The sequence below is a fragment of the Acipenser ruthenus genome, chromosome 9 (assembly GCF_902713425.1).
Source record: "Acipenser ruthenus chromosome 9, fAciRut3.2 maternal haplotype, whole genome shotgun sequence".
NCBI classification, from domain to species: Eukaryota; Metazoa; Chordata; class Actinopteri; order Acipenseriformes; family Acipenseridae; genus Acipenser; species Acipenser ruthenus.
In genome coordinates, this window is record NC_081197.1 from 25689252 (window position 1) to 25708500 (window position 19249).

At 41.4% G+C, this 19249-nt stretch overlaps 1 protein-coding gene across 1 annotated transcript in view; it reads right to left on the reverse strand.

Annotated features, from left to right (window-relative positions):
• The window catches only part of wdr4 (WD repeat domain 4), a 52387-nt gene that overhangs the window by 13383 nt on the left and 19755 nt on the right, over nt 1-19249 (reverse strand). Inside the window, exons 6-7 of the mRNA XM_034008202.3 lie at nt 13670-13730; nt 2260-2358 (exon numbers count right to left, since the gene is read on the reverse strand). Of these exons, the coding sequence (XP_033864093.3) occupies nt 2260-2358; nt 13670-13730 (160 nt within the window). The remainder of the gene's footprint in view (nt 1-2259; nt 2359-13669; nt 13731-19249) is intronic.

The following is a 19249-nucleotide window of genomic DNA, read 5'->3' on the forward strand; positions in this document are numbered from 1 at the left end:
GATGGATCCTGTGGGCTTATTTGTTATCAATATTGAAGCAGAATAAAATAAAATAATCCAGTTCAAAATGGTTTGTTTAGAAACTGGTTGCCCTGGGTTTGTGAGATAAATAATTGCCCTGATGGTCAGATATTACGGGTCTTGTGAATGTAAAAATGTAAAGCTCTCCGGGCATCAATCAGGTGAAGCCTGGCCTCTTCCTTAGATTTGTGAGGTTTTGGATGAAAATATGGAAACATTATCACTTGTTCTAATGAAACTGTTACCACCTTTTGTAAAAACTGAGGGTTAGGTCTGCAAACAATCCTATCCTTAAAGGATTGGAAAAATGGTGCATCGATAACCAGGGCTTGAAGTTCACCTACTCTTCTTGCTGATGTTACAGTGTTTTCCACGTAAAGAAACTTTTGTTGACATGTGGCCATGGGTTCAAATGGTGGTCACATGAGTTTCCGAAGTATTAGGGTGAAATTCCATTGAGGAACAATGTGTTTTCTTCTGGGTCTTAGATGGTTAATCCCCTTAATACATTTCATAGGATGTCCTAGGATGAAAACCTACCCAGTGGCCTTCCCAGCCAGTTAAAATATTGAAAATTGCAGCAATATGAACCTTGATGGAGGAAAGAGAGAGATCTATGAAACAAGTGATTTAGGTAGGATATAAACTCAGATAGAGAGGCAGCTGTATGGTGCAAGGATTTTGACTTGCACCAGTGGACAAATTCTTTCCATTTGCCTGTATAAGCCTGGAAAGTGGAAGTTTTCTTGGATGCAAAAAGGATGTTTATTACTTGCTCCGATAGTCCTTGTTCTTTTAACAGTTGCCGTTCAACATCTAGGTAGTTGAAATACTGACAGATTGAGGTGAAGCATCTTCCCATCGTTCTGGGACAATGCAGGGGGGCCCTGCCTTCCCAGCCAGGTAAAATATTGAAAATTGCAGCAATATGAACCTTGATGGAGGAAAGAGAGAGATCTATGAAACAAGTGACTTAGGTAGGATACAAACTCAGATAGAGAGGCAGCTGTATGGTGCAAGGATTTTGACTTGCACCAGTGGACAAATTCTTTCCATTTGCCTGTATAAGCCTGGAAAGTGGAAGTTTTCTTGGATGCAAAAAGGATGTTTATTACTTGCTCCGATAGTCCTTGTTCTTTTAACAGTTGCCGTTCAACATCTAGGTAGTTGAAATACTGACAGATTGAGGTGAAGCATCTTCCCATCGTTCTGGGACAATGCAGGGGGGCCCTGCCTCGACTATGTCCATGATTTCTGAAAACCAAAACCTTTTGGGCCAGTAAGGTGCTATCAAGATGAGGTTGGCCTTGTCTCTTCTTGCCTTCCTGTGTATTGATGGAATTAGTGTCAGGGGTGGGTATGTATACATTAGGTCTCCTGACCATGAAATGGACTGACCGTCTGTTACCATGGCTGCTTTCTGACAAAAACTGGAGCAGAAAAGTGGTCTTTGAGTTTTTTCTGTTGTCGCAAATAGGTCTACTTGTGAATGGCCTAGTGTATTGAATACACAGTGTACTACCTTTAAGAATATAAGAAGAACATAAGAAAGTTTACAAACGAGAGGAGGCCATTCAGCCCATCATGCTCGTTTGGTTGTTAGTAGCTTATTGATCCCTGAATCTCATCAAGTAGCTTCTTGAAGGATCCCAGGGTGTCAGCTTCAACAACATTACTGGGGAGTTGGTTCCAGACCCTTACAATTCTCTGTGTAAAAAAAGTGCCTCCTATTTTCTGTTCTGAATGCCCCTTTATCTAATCTCCATTTGTGACCCCTGGTCCTTGTTACTGTGACCTACAGTTACCGAAGAAGCAAAATACAGCACCAAAAGAAAAAAAGAACTATATTGCAATGATCTCTGTGTTAGAGATCTGTTTGTTCTCCTGACCCAAGCAAAATGGAGACCAGAAGTTCCCTCTGTGTGGAATTCATCAGATGAGGTAAGAAACATTTTTTTTAATTAGGTATGCCTGTGCCTCAATGGTCAGGTGCCATCAATTCAATCAAGCCTAAATCTGGTTAAGTGGAACATTTCAGACAGATAGTCTTCAAAATGAAACAGTGGAACATATATTGAAAAATAGACAGCAGTGTTAAGTGTAACTGGAGCAAATAACTATGTATTTTAGGGACACATCCATTACTTCCCATAACTTTTAAAAAGGTATGAAAGACAAATTCATGGGCACTTTGAAATGCTCTGGTACCCCATAGCAACATCAAGACACAATTCCTACCTTCTCATTGTCCTTTTGTTTGGGGTCATTAAGTTCTCTCAGGTCCCAGCACTGGAGCTCTCTTCCAGACTTGTATTCCCAGAGCCTCAAAGTTCCATCCTGTTAATATGCAGAATACATATTACACACAGATCTGCTGCACTGTTGTTTCAAAAACATGATTCAACTGTCTGTGTTCTTGGCCATTTCAAAACACACCATGGATTGCATCTTGGCTGACTAACACATGTATCCATTGTGAGTTATAATTGTGGTATATAGAGTCTCAATGCTGAATGCGGCAAACTAGATCTAACAATCTGTGTTAGGTGCCTAGAGTAGCGCAAGAGTATGTAGCTCATAAGAACATAAGAAAGTTTACAAACGAGAGGAGGCCATTCAGCCCATCTTGCTCGTTTGGTTGTTAGTAGCTTATTGATCCCAGAATCTCATCAAGCAGCTTCTTGAAGGATCCCAGGGTGTCAGCTTCAACATTACTGGGGATATCACTAGAGCTGGGATAATTAATCGAGTTACTCGAGTCGTGGCGATTATTTTAATACTCGACGATCTTTTTGGTATTCGAGTAATCGCCTTATATGCATACGGTATGTTAGCAGCTATATTCACGCCAGGTGCGTTCTCAAATAATAATTCCGATCAGCTGTTCACGCGGTCTGATCTAGGCAGGAATAGCAGATCGCTATTACTGATTTGGTTGAGAGTGTGAAGGCGACATATTAGTAAAAGATGACAAAAAAAACTTAGGCCTATGTAGAAAAAAAATGGACAGGTTTTTGTTTTGCGTTTAAAAAAAAAAACAAAAAAAAAAAACACACACATACGTCTTGTGGTATCCTGTGACTATTCTTGTTCTCTCTGTTAGATAAATAAAACCTGTTTGCATCAAATTGCAAGTCAGACGTATTTCTTCAATAATACCCACGCAACCCTATTCGAAACGTGATTTTGCTAATGTGTCGGTACTTCTTTATTGTTATTTTACAAGCAGCAGCATTGTTGCAATATTGTTTAGAACCTCTATCCTCCTGCTAGAACGTAACAATGTTGTTGTTACGTTAGCAAAGCGCTTTCATTGGGCGAAAAATTTAATGAAACAAAACAGTCTGTAAAAACCTTGTTGTGGCGACGTGTTGAAAGTGGCAAGCGGGAACACAGCAATATGGCGGATGCACATAGCAAGACTGTTACTAGTGCAGAAGAACGGGGAAAGAAAAGGAGTTTGGAAAGTGATGGAAGTGAGAGGCCTGGTGCCAAGAAATTTGCGAGAATCGCCAGACACACAAGCGTTGTGTGGGATTTCTTTGGCCAACCTAACTAACAATTCACAGGTTCAGTGCATAATATACAAAGGAAAGATGAAATATCACCACAGCTTTGCTGCAACATCTAAAAAGGAGGCACCCAACCGTCTCTCACTTGGTAAGTAATATTATTCATATAAGAAGTAAGTTGATATATACAGTACGATGCTGTTTTTGTCAAATGCAGTTTCTTTTTATGATAAGAGGAATTACGTGTTCATTTAGCACATGAAAATAAACTATACATTTCGCACTTGCTATTGAATACAGCAAGTATATAATAATCTGTTATTGTGTAAGTGCTAACACCAAGTATTGGTCTAATCTTAGACTTTTACCAGCACTATCAAACTTGTCAAAAAAAAACCAAACACGCTGCATCAGTCATAGAATTGTTGAATTTGTATCAATCTACAGCACTATTAGTTAATGGCATAATAAACACTATTTACAATTTTACTCCAGATTATTATTTCATTTTCTTTTTTTAAAGCTTGATTCTGGACAGTTACTGTCTTATTACCTGTATGGAGTCTTAATTATACTTTTATTATATAAAAAAAAACACGTTAATAATAAAAATAACTAAATCTGCCATTTTTAAATGTCTTTCAAAATTAATTAAATAGCTTCAAAAGATACTGAGCCTTTGCAGTGGTGGAAGAACAATATGCATCGCCTTCCTCGCCTGGCCAAACTAGCTAAACGGTTTCTCTGTATCCTTGCTACCTCTGCTCCATCTGAAAAGGCTTTTTTCAGCAGCTGGTGCTATTGTGACAAGAAAACGTGCCAGCCTTAGCCCTAGCCACGTTGATATGCTAGTGTTTTTACATAACAACCTTGCATAATGTGTTTGTTTTTTAACTGCTATGTCATGTTAAAATGTGTTCATGGGACAACACAATTAAATAATGAGCAGTTTCCAGGAAACAACTTAAGAAAAGGTTCAGTATTTTTGTAATGCCTAAAAAAGACCAACAGTACTACAGACTTTTGTTTTAAGTGAATAGTGTCTGTTTACTATTTTTGCAAATAAGTTATTGACTTCTTTAAAGGTTAATGAGTTGACTGTATAAGAATTTTGCTCCACTTGTTCAGCAAACAGCAAAAATTCCAAGTAGGTTGAAGTGACAAGAATTATTAAGTTTTACAATTGCTTTCCAAAAATTCAGGAGCAAATTTTGTACTGTAGTTATTTATGAGAGAAAGCATTTTCTGATTAATAAAACTGTAAAAAAAGTTATGTGTTGTCCGAGTGAGACTTGCTATTTTAGAAAGAGACCATCAACAGAGTAAGACAACTAAACCAGTACTGGAGACAATGTTACATGATATCATCTACTATAGTGGGGGTGCCTTTTCTGCATTATTAAATGAAAAAAAAAAGAATCGAAATTAACAGATTAATCGATGAATCGAAATTATTAATCGTATTCGTGTCGATTATTTAAATAATCGCTCAGCACACCTCTAGATATCACTGACCAAATCTGTAAAGTGTTACCGAATGGCATGTACACAATATTAGGCGTGTACACAATATTAGGCTGTACACAGTGACGAACACACCTGTGCAACGGCAGAGGTTTATTTAACTGTAGAACAGCAGCAGTATATAATGACTAAAAAGGTAAATCCTAAACGGTATAGACAATGTCAACCCAGGGGACTTCTTTGACCTGAAAAAAGAAACAAGGACCAGGGGTCACAAATGGAGATTAGATAAAGGGGCATTCAGAACAGAAAATAGGAGGCACTTTTTTACAGAGAGAATTGTGAGGGTCTGGAACCAACTCCCCAGTAATGTTGTTGAAGCTGACACCCTGGGATCCTTCAAGAAGCTGCTTGATGAGATTCTGGGATCAATAAGCTACTAACAACCAAACGAGCAAGATGGGCTGAAGGCCTCCTTTCGTTTGTAAACTTTTTTATGTTCTTTTCTTATGTTCTTATGTTCATGTTGCTAAACCTGGATTCAAGCTCCCTGACACTGATTTCAACTGTTTTTCTTTTGGTCATTTTTGAACAGGTCTTGAGTCTGGAGGGGCCTTAAGTTTAATGCCCTGCAAAGTAATGTTAGTAAAGCTACTGCTGGTAGACCTGTCTCTCCCCCTTCCTGACTGACCCTGCTGCTGTGTACCTGCATGGAGTTGGGAATCTTCATGCTGTAAAAATTCCTCCAGTTTGCCATTTTTCAATGGCTTTTCTTTCAAACTCGCAGTCAAAACACAGTTCTCAATTGCTGCAACAGCTTGTGGAAGAATTAAACTATTCTTCTGGAGTGTAATGCTAAGCTTTGAGACCTGTAAAAAAATGACAAAATCCCACAAAAGCTAGGTTTTCCATTTGCTGTACAATGTGCTTTTCTCTTTTTATTATTATTATTTATTTCTTAGCAGACGCCCTTATCCAGGGCGACTTACAATTGTTACAAGATATCACATTATACATTATTTCACATTATATAGATATCACATTATTTTACATACAATTACCCATTTATACAGTTGGGTTTTTACTGGAGCAATCTAGGTAAAGTACCTTGCTCAAGGGTACAACAGCAGTGTCCCCCACTGGGGATTGAACCCACAACCCTCCGGTCAAGAGTCCAGAGCCCTACCACTACTCCACACTGCTGCCTCTTCCTTTCATGTCTGTGTTTTTATAAGTGGCCGCAAGATGGTCCATGTGATGATGCACAGCAGTATACTGTCCCTGCCCAGTAACAAGATTTGACTGCAGAAAAACAGACAATGCCCGATAAATGTGTGGCAGTCAGCGCTGTGTCTTTACAGCTGAAGGAGTCCTAATTGTGCAGCCTAACTCAGCCCCAATGGCTTTCAACTCACGCTTACTTTTTGGACTGAAATTGTATGTTTTCCATACCACGTGCAGAAGGTCGCACACCTTCTCAATCATCACAACTGATCTTTGAGTACCTAACATTGTCAATTCAAGTTTATGGGGCAAGCAATGAAATGAGAGAATATGCTGCCCAATCTCACTTTTCAACAGAGCACCTAACCCCCCCCCCCCCCCCTTTTGGCTCCCATATTGACACTGGCACCATCAGCTCCAAAAGCACTTAATTTGTCTCGCCACCAATCTGTACATGCTTTGTCAACATTTCCAAGCAAATTCTTGGCTGTGTTTAAAATTCCTTGAGCATAACAATGAACTAGTTCATCTAATGATTCACTGCCACACCTGCAGAAACATGCCTTATTACATTATCTCTCTGAAACATCAGTTCCACAGTCAGTTATAACAGAAATGTAATTAGTACTGTGAACACCTTTCTGCAAATCTCCTTTTATTTCATCAGCAGTGACTGCAACAAACTCAGCACATGCTGCGTCATTGTCATAGGTCTTAGATACATCGAAGCGATTATTCTTCAGAACAATCTGTTAGCAATTCCTATGCTGCAATCATATAAGCTGCATTGAATTTCATTTTTAATTCTTTTTCTGCATTAATTTCAGAAGTACGTACCATTGCTCGGCTATTGTGGTCTCGGTGGGTGTACACTTTGCTATAACGCAATCCCTAGCATTTTTATGTTTTTTGCTTTCTCCGTGCTTTTTTACCGTCTCTTTCTTAAAATGGTCAGTTCCTGAAATAAAATCTGGTTTTCCCAGCTATAGATTACTATAGAGTAACTTGCAATACATGTTCTGCTTTTTATCACTGTAACGCAAATTCTTGCAACCATGAAGTCTTAAATAGTTGTATGTGCTTTTTAGCTGGTTGTGGAACATCTGAATGAAGAATGTGTTCCTGTGGCAAAGTGCCCCGCCCCTGTGTGCATTTGTGTGATCTGTGTTGTATGTTGCGTGTGTGTGTGTGTTAATGTTGGTGTATAGATTGGTACACGGGATATAAACGGGTCTGTGTTTCACGTATATTTAAAGTGTAGATTTGTATTTAGGCACGAGGAGAGCACAAATCACTTCACGTGCTGGTTAAATGTAATATGTGAGCACGGGGTTGCACAGAATTAATTCACGTGCTGGGATTCAAGTGAATAATTAATTAGTAATTGAATCCCAGCACAACAGTATAAATAGGCACATTTTTAGTCACTCGTGGTTGGTGTTCGGTGAGTGGAGAACGGGAGAGAGAGAAGGAGAAAAGAAAGTCTAAAGTAAAGTAATTAGTGTTATCTGCTCACCGTGTTTGTCCGTTTGTCTGTTCACTGTTTAGTCCGTTTTGTTTATATGTTTCTTTTGGCGTCAAGTGCCGTGTCCTGTTTTTTGTACTGTTAAACCCTTTTATTTGTTAAATAAACGCTGAGTGCAGCCATTGCACTCAGCTCCTCATCACCACCGTCTCTGTCTGTGTATTCCTGTCTGGTCTGACGCCACCCACTCTGGCCGTCTTTGTGACACGTGGTGTCATCGTGGGATAACAGCGCCTCCAAGCGTCAGACCAGGAGAGGGGGTTTTGTGTTTTAAAAAAAAAAAAAAAAAAAAAAAAAACCACAGGACTGGTTTCAAAAAAAAAAAAGTGAAAATGGAAGGCTGGAGAGACGGCTGCCGGGACCTGGAGGACCTCCTCGGGGGCCTCGAGGACCAAGGCTGGTGCATGGCCTGTGGAGTCTACGGACACACGGTGGCGATCTGCCCCTTCCAAGGTGAGGAGGAGGAGGAACCGGATAAAGAGGTGAAGGACAGGGAGGAGGAGTGCCGCCTAAGGGCCAGGCATCCACGGCGATGTAACAAGCCATCGCCGGGGTGCCTCCTCTGCGACCAGGATCACCTGTTCGCCCACTGTCCCTTCCGCAGCTATGGGGAGGAGCCTGAGCGTCCACAGACCAAGCGGGAGGAGCCTGAGCGTCCACAGCCCAAATGGGAGGAGCCTGAACGTCCTACGCCTGAGTGGGAGGAGCCCGAACGTCCTACGCCTGAGTGGGAGGAGCCCGAACGTCCTACGCCTGAGTGGGAGGAGCCCGAACGTCCTACGCCTGAGTGGGAGGAGCCCGAACGTCCTACGCCTGAGTGGGAGGAGCCCGAACGTCCTACGCCTGAGTGGGAGGAGCCCGAACGTCCTACGCCTGAGTGGGAGGAGCCCGAACGTCCTACGCCTGAGTGGGGGGAGCCCGAACGTCCACAGCCCAAGAGGGGGGAGTCGGTGCGTCCACAGCCCAAAAGGGAGGAGTCGGTGCGTCCACAGCCCAAAAGGGAGGAGTCGGTGCGTCCACAGCCCAAAGGGAGGCAAGTCGGGGCTTCCACAGCCCTGGGACCCAAGCCACCAGCAGAGGGAAAATGCCTGCTGGTTCAGCCCCAAGGGCCGGAAGGGGAGGAGTTACAGGCCCAACCCCCTGGAAATTTTTGGGGGGGAGAGGGGCAGGAGGCTGGTGTCCCCCAGCAGCCTCTATTCATGCTGCTGAAGGCAGCACGGCGCGCACCAGCCCAGCCGCCACAGCGGAGGGAGCCAGCGCCGCCAGGAGCAGAGGAGCTGCCTCTGCCTCCGCCACCTCCACCGCTTCCTCCACTAGGAGCAGAGGAGCAGGAGCTGCCTCTGCCTCCACCACCGCCAGGAGCAGAGGAGCAGGAGCTGCCTCTGCCTCCACCACTTCCAGGAGCAGAGGAGCAGGAGCTGCCTCTGCCTCCACCACCTCCAGGAGCAGAGGAGCAGGAGCTGCCTCTGCCTCCACCACCTCCAGGAGCAGAGGAGCAGGAGCTGCCTCTGCCTCCACCACCTCCAGGAGCAGAGGAGCTGGAGCTGCCTCTGCCTCCACCACCGCCAGGAGCAGAGGAGCTGGAGCTGCCTCTGCCTCCACCACCTCCAGGAGCAGAGGAGCTGGAGCTGCCTCTGCCTCCACCACCGCCAGGAGCAGAGGAGCTGGAGCTGCCTCTGCCTCCGCCACCGCCCGGAGCAGAGGAGCAGGAGCTGCCTCTGCTGCCCGTACCTCCGCAGGGAGTACGGTGGCCGGAGCCCCAGAAAGGGGAGCTGCCGGCCACGAAGAAGGGGGACGAGGTCTGGAGACCACTTTCCCCAGCAGCAGTTTCGCTGCAGGAGTTCTTGTGGCCGGAGCCCCACAGGAGGGAGCTGCCGGCTACGAAGAAGGGGGAGGTCGGGGGACCACCTGCCCCCGCAGCTTTTTCGCTGCAGGATGGGACCAACAGGCTGTCAGCCGTGCCACTACCGGCAGGGGTGCTGACAGCATTGCCAGCCAAGGGCCCACTGAAGCCTCCCTTCCCAGCCCGAGACTTTGTTCTGGACTGCTGGGTTTTTAAGGGGGGAGGTGGCCGTTGAGGCCATGTGTGCTGCGCACAAGGGGGGGTATATGTGGCAAAGTGCCCCGCCCCTGTGTGCATTTGTGTGATCTGTGTTGTATGTTGCGTGCGTGTGTGTGTTAATGTTGGTGTATAGATTGGTACACGGGATATAAACGGGTCTGTGTTTCACGTATATTTAAAGTGTAGATTTGTATTTAGGCACGAGGAGAGCACAAATCACTTCACGTGCTGGTTAAATGTAATATGTGAGCACGGGGTTGCACAGAATTAATTCACGTGCTGGGATTCAAGTGAATAATTAATTAGTAATTGAATCCCAGCACAACAGTATAAATAGGCACATTTTTAGTCACTCGTGGTTGGTGTTCGGTGAGTGGAGAACGGGAGAGAGAGAAGGAGAAAAGAAAGTCTAAAGTAAAGTAATTAGTGTTATCTGCTCACCGTGTTTGTCCGTTTGTCTGTTCACTGTTTAGTCCGTTTTGTTTATATGTTTCTTTTGGCGTCAAGTGCCGTGTCCTGTTTTTTGTACTGTTAAACCCTTTTATTTGTTAAATAAACGCTGAGTGCAGCCATTGCACTCAGCTCCTCATCACCACCGTCTCTGTCTGTGTATTCCTGTCTGGTCTGACGCCACCCACTCTGGCCGTCTTTGTGACAGTTCCACACATTCTTCAATCGCAAGATTTACAGTGTCTGTAGGTAATGCAGTTTCTCCGTAGTCAGTCAGTCCTTTTCATACTGCCATAGCTCAAAATGTGCACGCACTCACCACAGCGTGTTTGTGTGACTGCTGCTTGTTGGCGTTCTCTCTTTCGTGTTTTAAAGGAAAAGGCACTTTTATGTGTAAAGGCACCAACGGCGACAAGCCTCAAAAAAACAGTCACCTAATATATTTTTTGGTCGCATTTGCGACAATTTTAGTCGCAGTCTGGAGCCCTGTATTGTTAAGGTTATTCTTCTTCTTCTTCTTCTTTCTGCCAACAAAATCTTTTAAGTTGCATAAAATGAAAATATTCCACTTATCGTAGAGTTCTGAAACTTGGTAACATGGTTAGGGATTGTTCAAGATGCACGGTGCTCGAAATGGTTCAGTGGTATGGCGGCCATGTTGGATAACCTAATTAACACACAAATGTCTTCTCCAAAACCGCTAATCTGATCGAAGCAAAACTTGGCATACATGATCCAAGTACGGTTTTCTTTAAAAAGTTTGCCCAAATGAAGTTGCTGCAGTAAAAAAACATTGCTTAATTGCATAGACAACAAATCAACAAGAGAGTTACTTTCAGAGTACAGACACAGGCCTGAGGCTTTCTCTTTCCTACAGGTCCACTTGGACATTCTGGTGGATAAAGGAGTGAAGGACCCTATTGTGGACCAAGTAAAATCAGATGTTAACAAAATAATTAATACGCCACTTGATTTTCTTCCAGGTTGGTTCAAAGAAATGAAGTCATTGCTGATTCTGATGGTAATTCAAGCATTGTGAACCAGGACCTGGCGACAACAATGGAACTGTGCAGGCAGAAGGACATCCATCCAGCTGGCAACAGCTGACCATACAGAACTTTTCACTCTCAGACAATGGGACCATTGAAAACTGATGGTTTTGCTGAAGAATTAATGCATGACAATGGGATCATACTGTGTTCATTTTTGTAGTTCTGATCTGCATAATAGAACTGCTAATATAATTAAAAAGGGGGTAATCAGATAAAATCTAGTAAATGCACCCTATTGACCACTAAGACTACGTACATTTTCCAAGTTATTTATTATTATGGTAGAAGGTGGTGCTTTAATCGCCATGGCTACTAAATACTGGGTACAAGGTGTGTAACGATAAACCTGTACCCTGGTCGGTACCAGAGCCTGTACCCTGGTCTGAAGATGAAATCAGTGGGAATACAAAGTAGTACAAACAAAAAAAGGTCACTGTGGCCTTGGAGAGTCCAGTGAAGAGCCACCAGACTAAAAAAACAGGGTTTAAAACACCTGCACCGCCATAGCTGCTTTTTGAACGGCTTTTGCAATTCAAATTTAAATATCTCCGCGTATGTGAATATCTTGTGCATGTCCAGTCTTAAGTGTTACTAAATATTTGAATTAAATACCCACACAGTGTTTCAGCTGCAGAACTGTAACAATGAATAAGTTCTAAGCACTTACTTCTTCAACCGCCAGACCCACAGTTTATGCGGCATATTGAAATCAATACAATACAGCCAACAATTTAATCCTGTTGAGTGCTTGAAACACTGATGAAAGTCATTCTACACATCATATATTATTATTTACACTACATTTCTCAGGCAGAACGATTGTGCCACCATGAGTGTGACGGTGCTAAAAAATAAAAATGTGTGCATTATAAGCTCTGCACAGATTAGTGACCATTGGGACTGATGCTAAACGAAAGCCAGAGACTGTTGCATTTTACAACGCAACGAAGTATGGTGAGATATACTGGATCAAATGGCACAGCTGTATTCTGTCAAAGGTGGTACTCGCAGGTGGCCTGTGTCTGTTTTTTATAATGATGTTTTGGACCTGGCAGCCATCAACGCTTTGGTTTTGTACAAGGAGTGCACCGGCAACACAATCACTCGGAGGGACATCATTTTGCAGCTAGCCCTGGAGCTACGGCAGAAACATTTTGATAAGAGACACGAAAGCTGGCTGGCAAATACCCCTCAACTTTCAGCCAGCGCTGCGCCCACTGGCACACGGAATAAGAGATAATGCCAGGTTGCTAAATGCAATAAAAACAGAACTTTTGATGTCTGCACCTGTTGTAAAAAGGCAAGTCTGTGGCAAATGCACTGGTACAGTTGAAAAGCGTGTGTTCTACGTAGATTGTACTTAGAAAGCTGTAATAGAACTCTGAACAGACAGAGCGAGCCTTTGAACTGTTTCACTCAAAGCGCTTTCACGTTGCATAAGTTATGTTATATTTTATGCTATTTTTATAACTAGTTATTTATGTTTTATAATTTTATATGTGCATACAGCTTTCTACACCTGTTTACACAAGTTATTGCGTAAAGTTTATTTTATTACAGTTTTTCATGTTTATGTATATGTGCTCTTTTTGGAAAAAATAAGAAAAGTTTTCAATTTTCAATGTAAATACGTTGTTTCTGCTCTGAAAATGTCATGTATGATGTTAATAAACAAAAATATTAAATTGTGCGGCGGTTGTATGTAGTCCGAAAGTTGTGTGGCGGTTCTATGTCGGACCAGGTTACAATTTTCCCTTTCCGGTCCCCTTTCTGGGGAGTTGGTTCCAGACCCTCACAATTCTCTGTGTAAAAAAGTGCCTTCTATTTTCTGTTCTGAATGCCCCTTTATCTAATCTCCATTTGTGACCCCTGGTCCTTGTTTCTTTTTTCAGGTCAAAAAAGTCCCCTGGGTCAACATTGTCTATACCTTTTAGGATTTTGAATGCTTGAATCAGATCACCGCGTAGTCTTCTATGCACAACTATGAAGACGTATGTGAAAAATACAGCGAACAAGGGGTGAGGCGGCGCTGGAGATGCAGTACTGAGTGTCCTGTTTCTATGCAGTGCCTTTTAAACCTGTTTTACTGTGAAAAAAAAAAAAAAAAAACTTTAAACCGAGCTTCTAAAATAAACTGTGCATGTGAAAATAAATTGGACCCGATGCGCTGAATAAATGGACCGCTAAGGGTTAAAGAAATATGTTATGAAGATCCCGAGTTTTGTGATCAATCAGTTTCTAAGAACTGGCGAGCACTGAAAAGGCTTCTCTTGTTCACAAATTGCCTTATGTTCTCAAAACACCTCAAAAAATATTAAAAGTAGCTATTTATTTTTGTTGTCGTGTTCAAGATACCTACCCCAGATCCAGAAAGAAGTTGCTTTGGATGATCAGGGATAACAATCACAGCACTTACAAACCTAGAGAAACAGAGAAAGAAAAGAATGTGAGATTTAATAGGCAAATTGTCCATGTTTAACCTGTGCCAGATGGATGAATCCCTTTGCTTACCAGAGAACTTGCATTTCAGTGTGCAATTGTAATGCCTTTTTTTTTTTACACAGATCCCTTAATTTTCTTGAGAAACGAAGAGACAATACCCCTGCTTGATGAGAAATGAATTGCACTCAGAAGAGTAGATACATACTGATAGATACCTAGACAGTAAATGACCAAATACCCTTTCTAGTCATATTCTAAAAGTCACTCTGTACACCAAGAAAGAAAAGGAACACAGTTAACACTCTTCCTTTGCACTGTTGTGCTATAACAGACAGCAGAACTAACAGCAGAAGAGGATTCCAAAATACAAACAGACTTTTATATTTGTGCTATAATGTGAAAAATGTAATAATTAATGTGGGATAAATGTGAAAACATCTACAAACTTAACCTCTGATCGTATTTTGATACGTATCAATATGGAGGAAATGTTTTGTGGGTACCTCTATCTAGAATTAAACCAATCATTACAGTTAAGTCATTAAGAAAATGAAAGGTTTCCTTTAAAGGGCAAATACAGTCTAAGTGTACTAACAATTACACAATTTGAAAAATAAAGCTACAAGCTTGTGGAGGTTTCATTTAAATGTATAGGCGTTATTTTTCAGTGTATCATCGTAAGTGCCGTGATGCAAACAGGGTTACCAGACATCCATTCTCGGTTTTAACCAATAAAACCCGATACCAAAAAAATTTAATCGGTGGATAGCCAATAAACACCAGGAAATGGTTAATCTATTCACGTTGACTTCACCCTTTTCACATTTAAAAAAAAAAACTACTACAAAAATAATAATAAATACATTTCCCTGTGCTGCTGGGCAATGTCCTGCCTTCCTGACTTGTATCTATCATTGATTAGTTCTGAATACTTTAAACCCGCCCCAACTGAGTGACAGCACATTCCTACATTTCTATTGGAGGCTTGCAAGATTTTAAACGAGATTACAATCAGGATGGAGGCTTGTTAGCGGGATTTAAAGCTGTATTACAGGTAAGACACGGCGGATTTAAAACAGAATTGTGGTGAAATGTACAAAAATGCCTCCAGACAAAAACCCCAGAAGAATGTGCCCGTCACCATAGGGATTTTGTTGTGGAAGACAGCAAAGGAAAGAAGGTACAACTTAAGTGTGCAAGTGCTGTCGAGTTACTACTATACATATTTTGACACAACTCCCCCCCCCCCCCCCCAAAACACTAATTTCATACAGTATTTCAAAAACAAAAGCCCCGAAAAAAATGATTTAAATAAAACTTGAAAATAGATCAAAATAAGCACCGAAAAATACAATTAATAAAACCCGAAAAACAGAAGCCCTAATTATATATTATGTGTTTAATAATTCTGATAATGATTAATGTGTATATCACAGTTTAAACGGTAATAGCTGATCCATTTTTTCTAATCAGTTTTTTTACATGTAATGTTTTGATTCAATGATGATAGAAAGAACACATAATTTGCAATAATGTTTATTTTTAAATTAGGATTGTTATTTTTATAGCTTCAGGAGTTGCTACGGCAACTCTAGAAATCTGGTAACCCTAGATGTGCATATATGTATAAGCATCAGCTTCAGGTCCAATAGCACTTTACTTTAAAACAAAGGACTGTATTCGTCCCTGTGATAGGATCCGCCTGCCAATCATGGCAATGACACAGAGAGGCTGGGTGAGTGCTCGGGAGGCGGGTCTTGGGGGTGGTGGTGATCAACCAATAAAAATGACTCTTTGCTGTTCCTTCGCTCTTGCCTTTCTAGGAGAAACGACAGCGGGAGCTGGGTTTGTAAACCTGGAGTACTCAAAAAAAAAAAAACAAGACCGCCAGAGTCTGGAACGAGAAAAGGGGCAAGCAAGCCCGATGGAGGATGACAGCTGCTACAAAAGATTTAATAATTTATTACGTACCCGAGTGGGATGTTGACAGTTTATGACAGTTTAGTTGAGGAAGTCTGGGGAACCCTGTGAGTGATAATGAGGGAATAACAAAGAGTCACTGAAACTCAAGCTGCAACGGATAGAGTAGGCTGCGGGATGCTGCAAGAAGCAGCACCTTTTGTTTGTAGTTTTGTTACTGTGTTTTCTTTTTCCCTTTTGCCTTCTGTTTTGAATATTATTTTCAGCACCTGTGTGTGCACGATAAATTGCCTGACAAAAGAAACTTACCATTGTTGGTGTAGCGTCACAGTGGGTCATAATATCATTCTGTGTATGAAATTAACAGAAATGTAGTATATAGAGGGGGGTCCTAAGCCATTCTCTGTGTCTGCGTGATTTCTGACAAATAATGCTTTTAAAAGAGTCATAAACTAACTGCTGGACAAGTGTTTGATCTTCCCCCATCGCTGAATTAATCATTTGGGTTCTTTGACACCTTGGACAGAAAACAGTCCATCTCATAAATCCAGCCGACGGGGCAAAATAGCGGGCGAAATAGCACACCAATTGAGAACAAGGAGCCGTCTAGGAAGGAGAACAACCACATGGACTCAGGCACCGCCCAAAATAAACAAACTATCCAATCACAGGGTTGAAGAGAGAACAACAAAAGCAGCCATGAGACTTTCAAACAACGGGCTTCCCACACTAAGCAAGCTCCCCACAGGAGAAACAGGGCTCCAGGCAAGAGAAAGAAAGTCGTGCTGAGAGGAAGTGGCTTGGAGCTCAGAGGAACAAAATGGAAGCTAAACTGCATTGAAAAGTTTCTGAAGTCATGGGAGCATAAGTGCTCGAATTCACAGAAGGCAAGGAAGAACCAATGTTCTGAAGAATGGCTAAAATCATGTTCGGAGAAGGCTGAAATCAGCTTTGAAGACAGCCCTACGAGAGACTGAAACAGTAAGCGGGATACTGCCTTGATCTGAAAGTGGATCTTGGTTTCCACGTCGCTCCACGAAACGGAAAGAAGCATAGCCAGCAACTGGGCCTAAGGTGATGTGCTAGCGGTATAGAAGAATTGCAACGCATTATCTGAACTGAGTTACGTCTGATCAATGGAACTATTTCCAGTTGGAAACCTGCCGACTTGGAAATCAACAAGCTGATCTCCATTTGAAAATAACTATTTATTTACTGAGAGCCGACGCAACACAGTCCGTACTTCAAGCAAAGTACTGTCTTCTTTCATTGGAACTTCAGATCCAGAGGGAAGCTGCAGTGTTCATCAACAAAGACTGACTTCTTCGCTGTTGAAAATCAATAAGTATTCAGCATTTAAATACTTTATGACTTGAGAAATTAACTGTAGCAAATGCTATCAAGTTAGTGGACAAACTGTTCTAGGAACAGAATAGAACTTCCTGTTTTAGAGTGTGTAAGAAATGTATTTGGTTTGTTGAAATGTGCAACTCACAGTAGTTGCATCATAAATGCAGAGAATTTGATCATAGCTGATCTATTTTCTATTGTCACACTTTGACTGAGGATCTGCTAAGCATTAACTTACTATGTTTTTTCAGGCTTTAAAACAAGTCAGTTCAAGATACAATTGATTCCAGTAAATAGTAAATTCACTTACTTTATTTAATGTGGTTGCATTATAGTTTACTAGCAATCATTTGATTCCCTTTTTCAGAGTTTATAGCACGCAAAATATTATTATTATTATTATTATTATTATTATTAATATGCTCCCTGTCTGCCCTTCCCCCACTCTGCACACAGCAGAGATGGGGGATTTTGAAACAAATCGATTTTTAACTAAAAGCTAAAAACAGTTGTGTATAAAAATAATATTTCTAAAAAGACAAAAAAAATCTTAAATTAACAAATCAAACACAAGTGCAGGGAGAGAAAGAAAAGACAAAAACAGTGTTTTACATAAAATAAAACAATTAAATCAAACATATTTAAAATCAAAAGGTGCCCTACTACTTCAGATAAAAAGAATATATAAAAAATATTTCGAAAATAAAGTTTAAATTGTTTTTAAAGTGATCACTGAGGAGCTCAGAAAAGTGTGGCCTCTCAGTAGTAGTATTAGAGAAAGTATTGGACGCACTACACTATATTTAAAAAAAATAATAATCTTGTAGCACGTGTTGGACCTGGGGCTCTTTGTAATATACAAAGTGTATTAAAATTAAAACTTCACCGGTTACACTTTCAGTGATGTTAAAATACTCACAAGTTGATTGCATTTGTTCAGCAATTGATACTCATGCTTTTTCATCTGATCTTTAAAATCAGCTCTCTCAACTATATGCAGGGATAAACACTGAGCAGCTTCTCGACAAACAACCGGTCATCCATTTTGGCGTTGTAATAACTATAGCAACAAGGTCAAAGTTGAGCTGATTTGAACTGTCAGCGACTGCAGTTGCCGGTAGAAAGTATAAAATGCACGGCGACACGACAGCGATGATTGCAGGTCACCTTGTTCTTCATCGACAGTCAAGCGATGGAATATAAACCGGCCTTAACACTTTGAATGCCACATTGTTTTCTCGTACAATGTTGTCTTTCACCAACATTCCGCGGGTCAATTGCAGCATACCAAAGTTAGTCCACTTGATGCGTCCAACTAGTGGATTAAGCAGGTTTAGTCCACTTGCTTGGACTAAAGTTAGTACACTTGTTAATCCCGATTGCAGTGTACCAGAAGATAATCACCACAGGTGGATCGTCCGCTAGATCGGACTAAACAAGATCCTGATTGCAGCGTACCAAATCAGACATGAGATGATCCTGTTCAGGTGGACTAACTTAGTACTATGAAGTATAAGACTAACTTAGTAAGCTTGCTCATCTACGTTTATACTGCACATTTTAAAAACAAAGACATCTCAATTATTCTCTGAAGTAACGTCTGAAAATTCTTAAAATGAAAAGTGAAGCCTTTTGAAGCATTTTGTTCAGCAAGGTTCACTCGCCGATGCTGAGTCGCATGAAGTGCTTCATGCTCAGTGCACGGTACTGTAGACCTGCATAACCCAGTGTCTCAAGTGAAGGCATCACTAAAATGTAACAGAATACAGAACTATAGACAATATTTTAATTATATTAAATTGACAACTGCACTACGTACGTTATATCATTACCTTGCATCGTTGATATACAATATTAAGCAATTATACATTAAGAACATAAGAAAGTTTACAAATGAGAGGAGGCATTTGGCCCATCTTGCTCATTTGGTTGTTAGTAGCTTACCGATCCCAGAATCTCATCAAGCAGCTACTTGAAGGATCCCAGGGTGTCAGCTTCAACAACATTACTGGGGAGTTGGTTCCAGACCCTCACAATTCTCTGTGTAAAAAAGTGCCTCCTATTTTCTGTTCTGAATGCCCCTTTATCTAATCTCCATTTGTGACCTCTGGTCCTTTTTTCAGGTCGAAAACGTCCCCAGGGTTGCCATTGTCTATACCTTTTAGGATTTTGAATGCTTGAATCAGATCACCTCATAGTCGTCTTTGTTCAAGACTGAATAGATTCA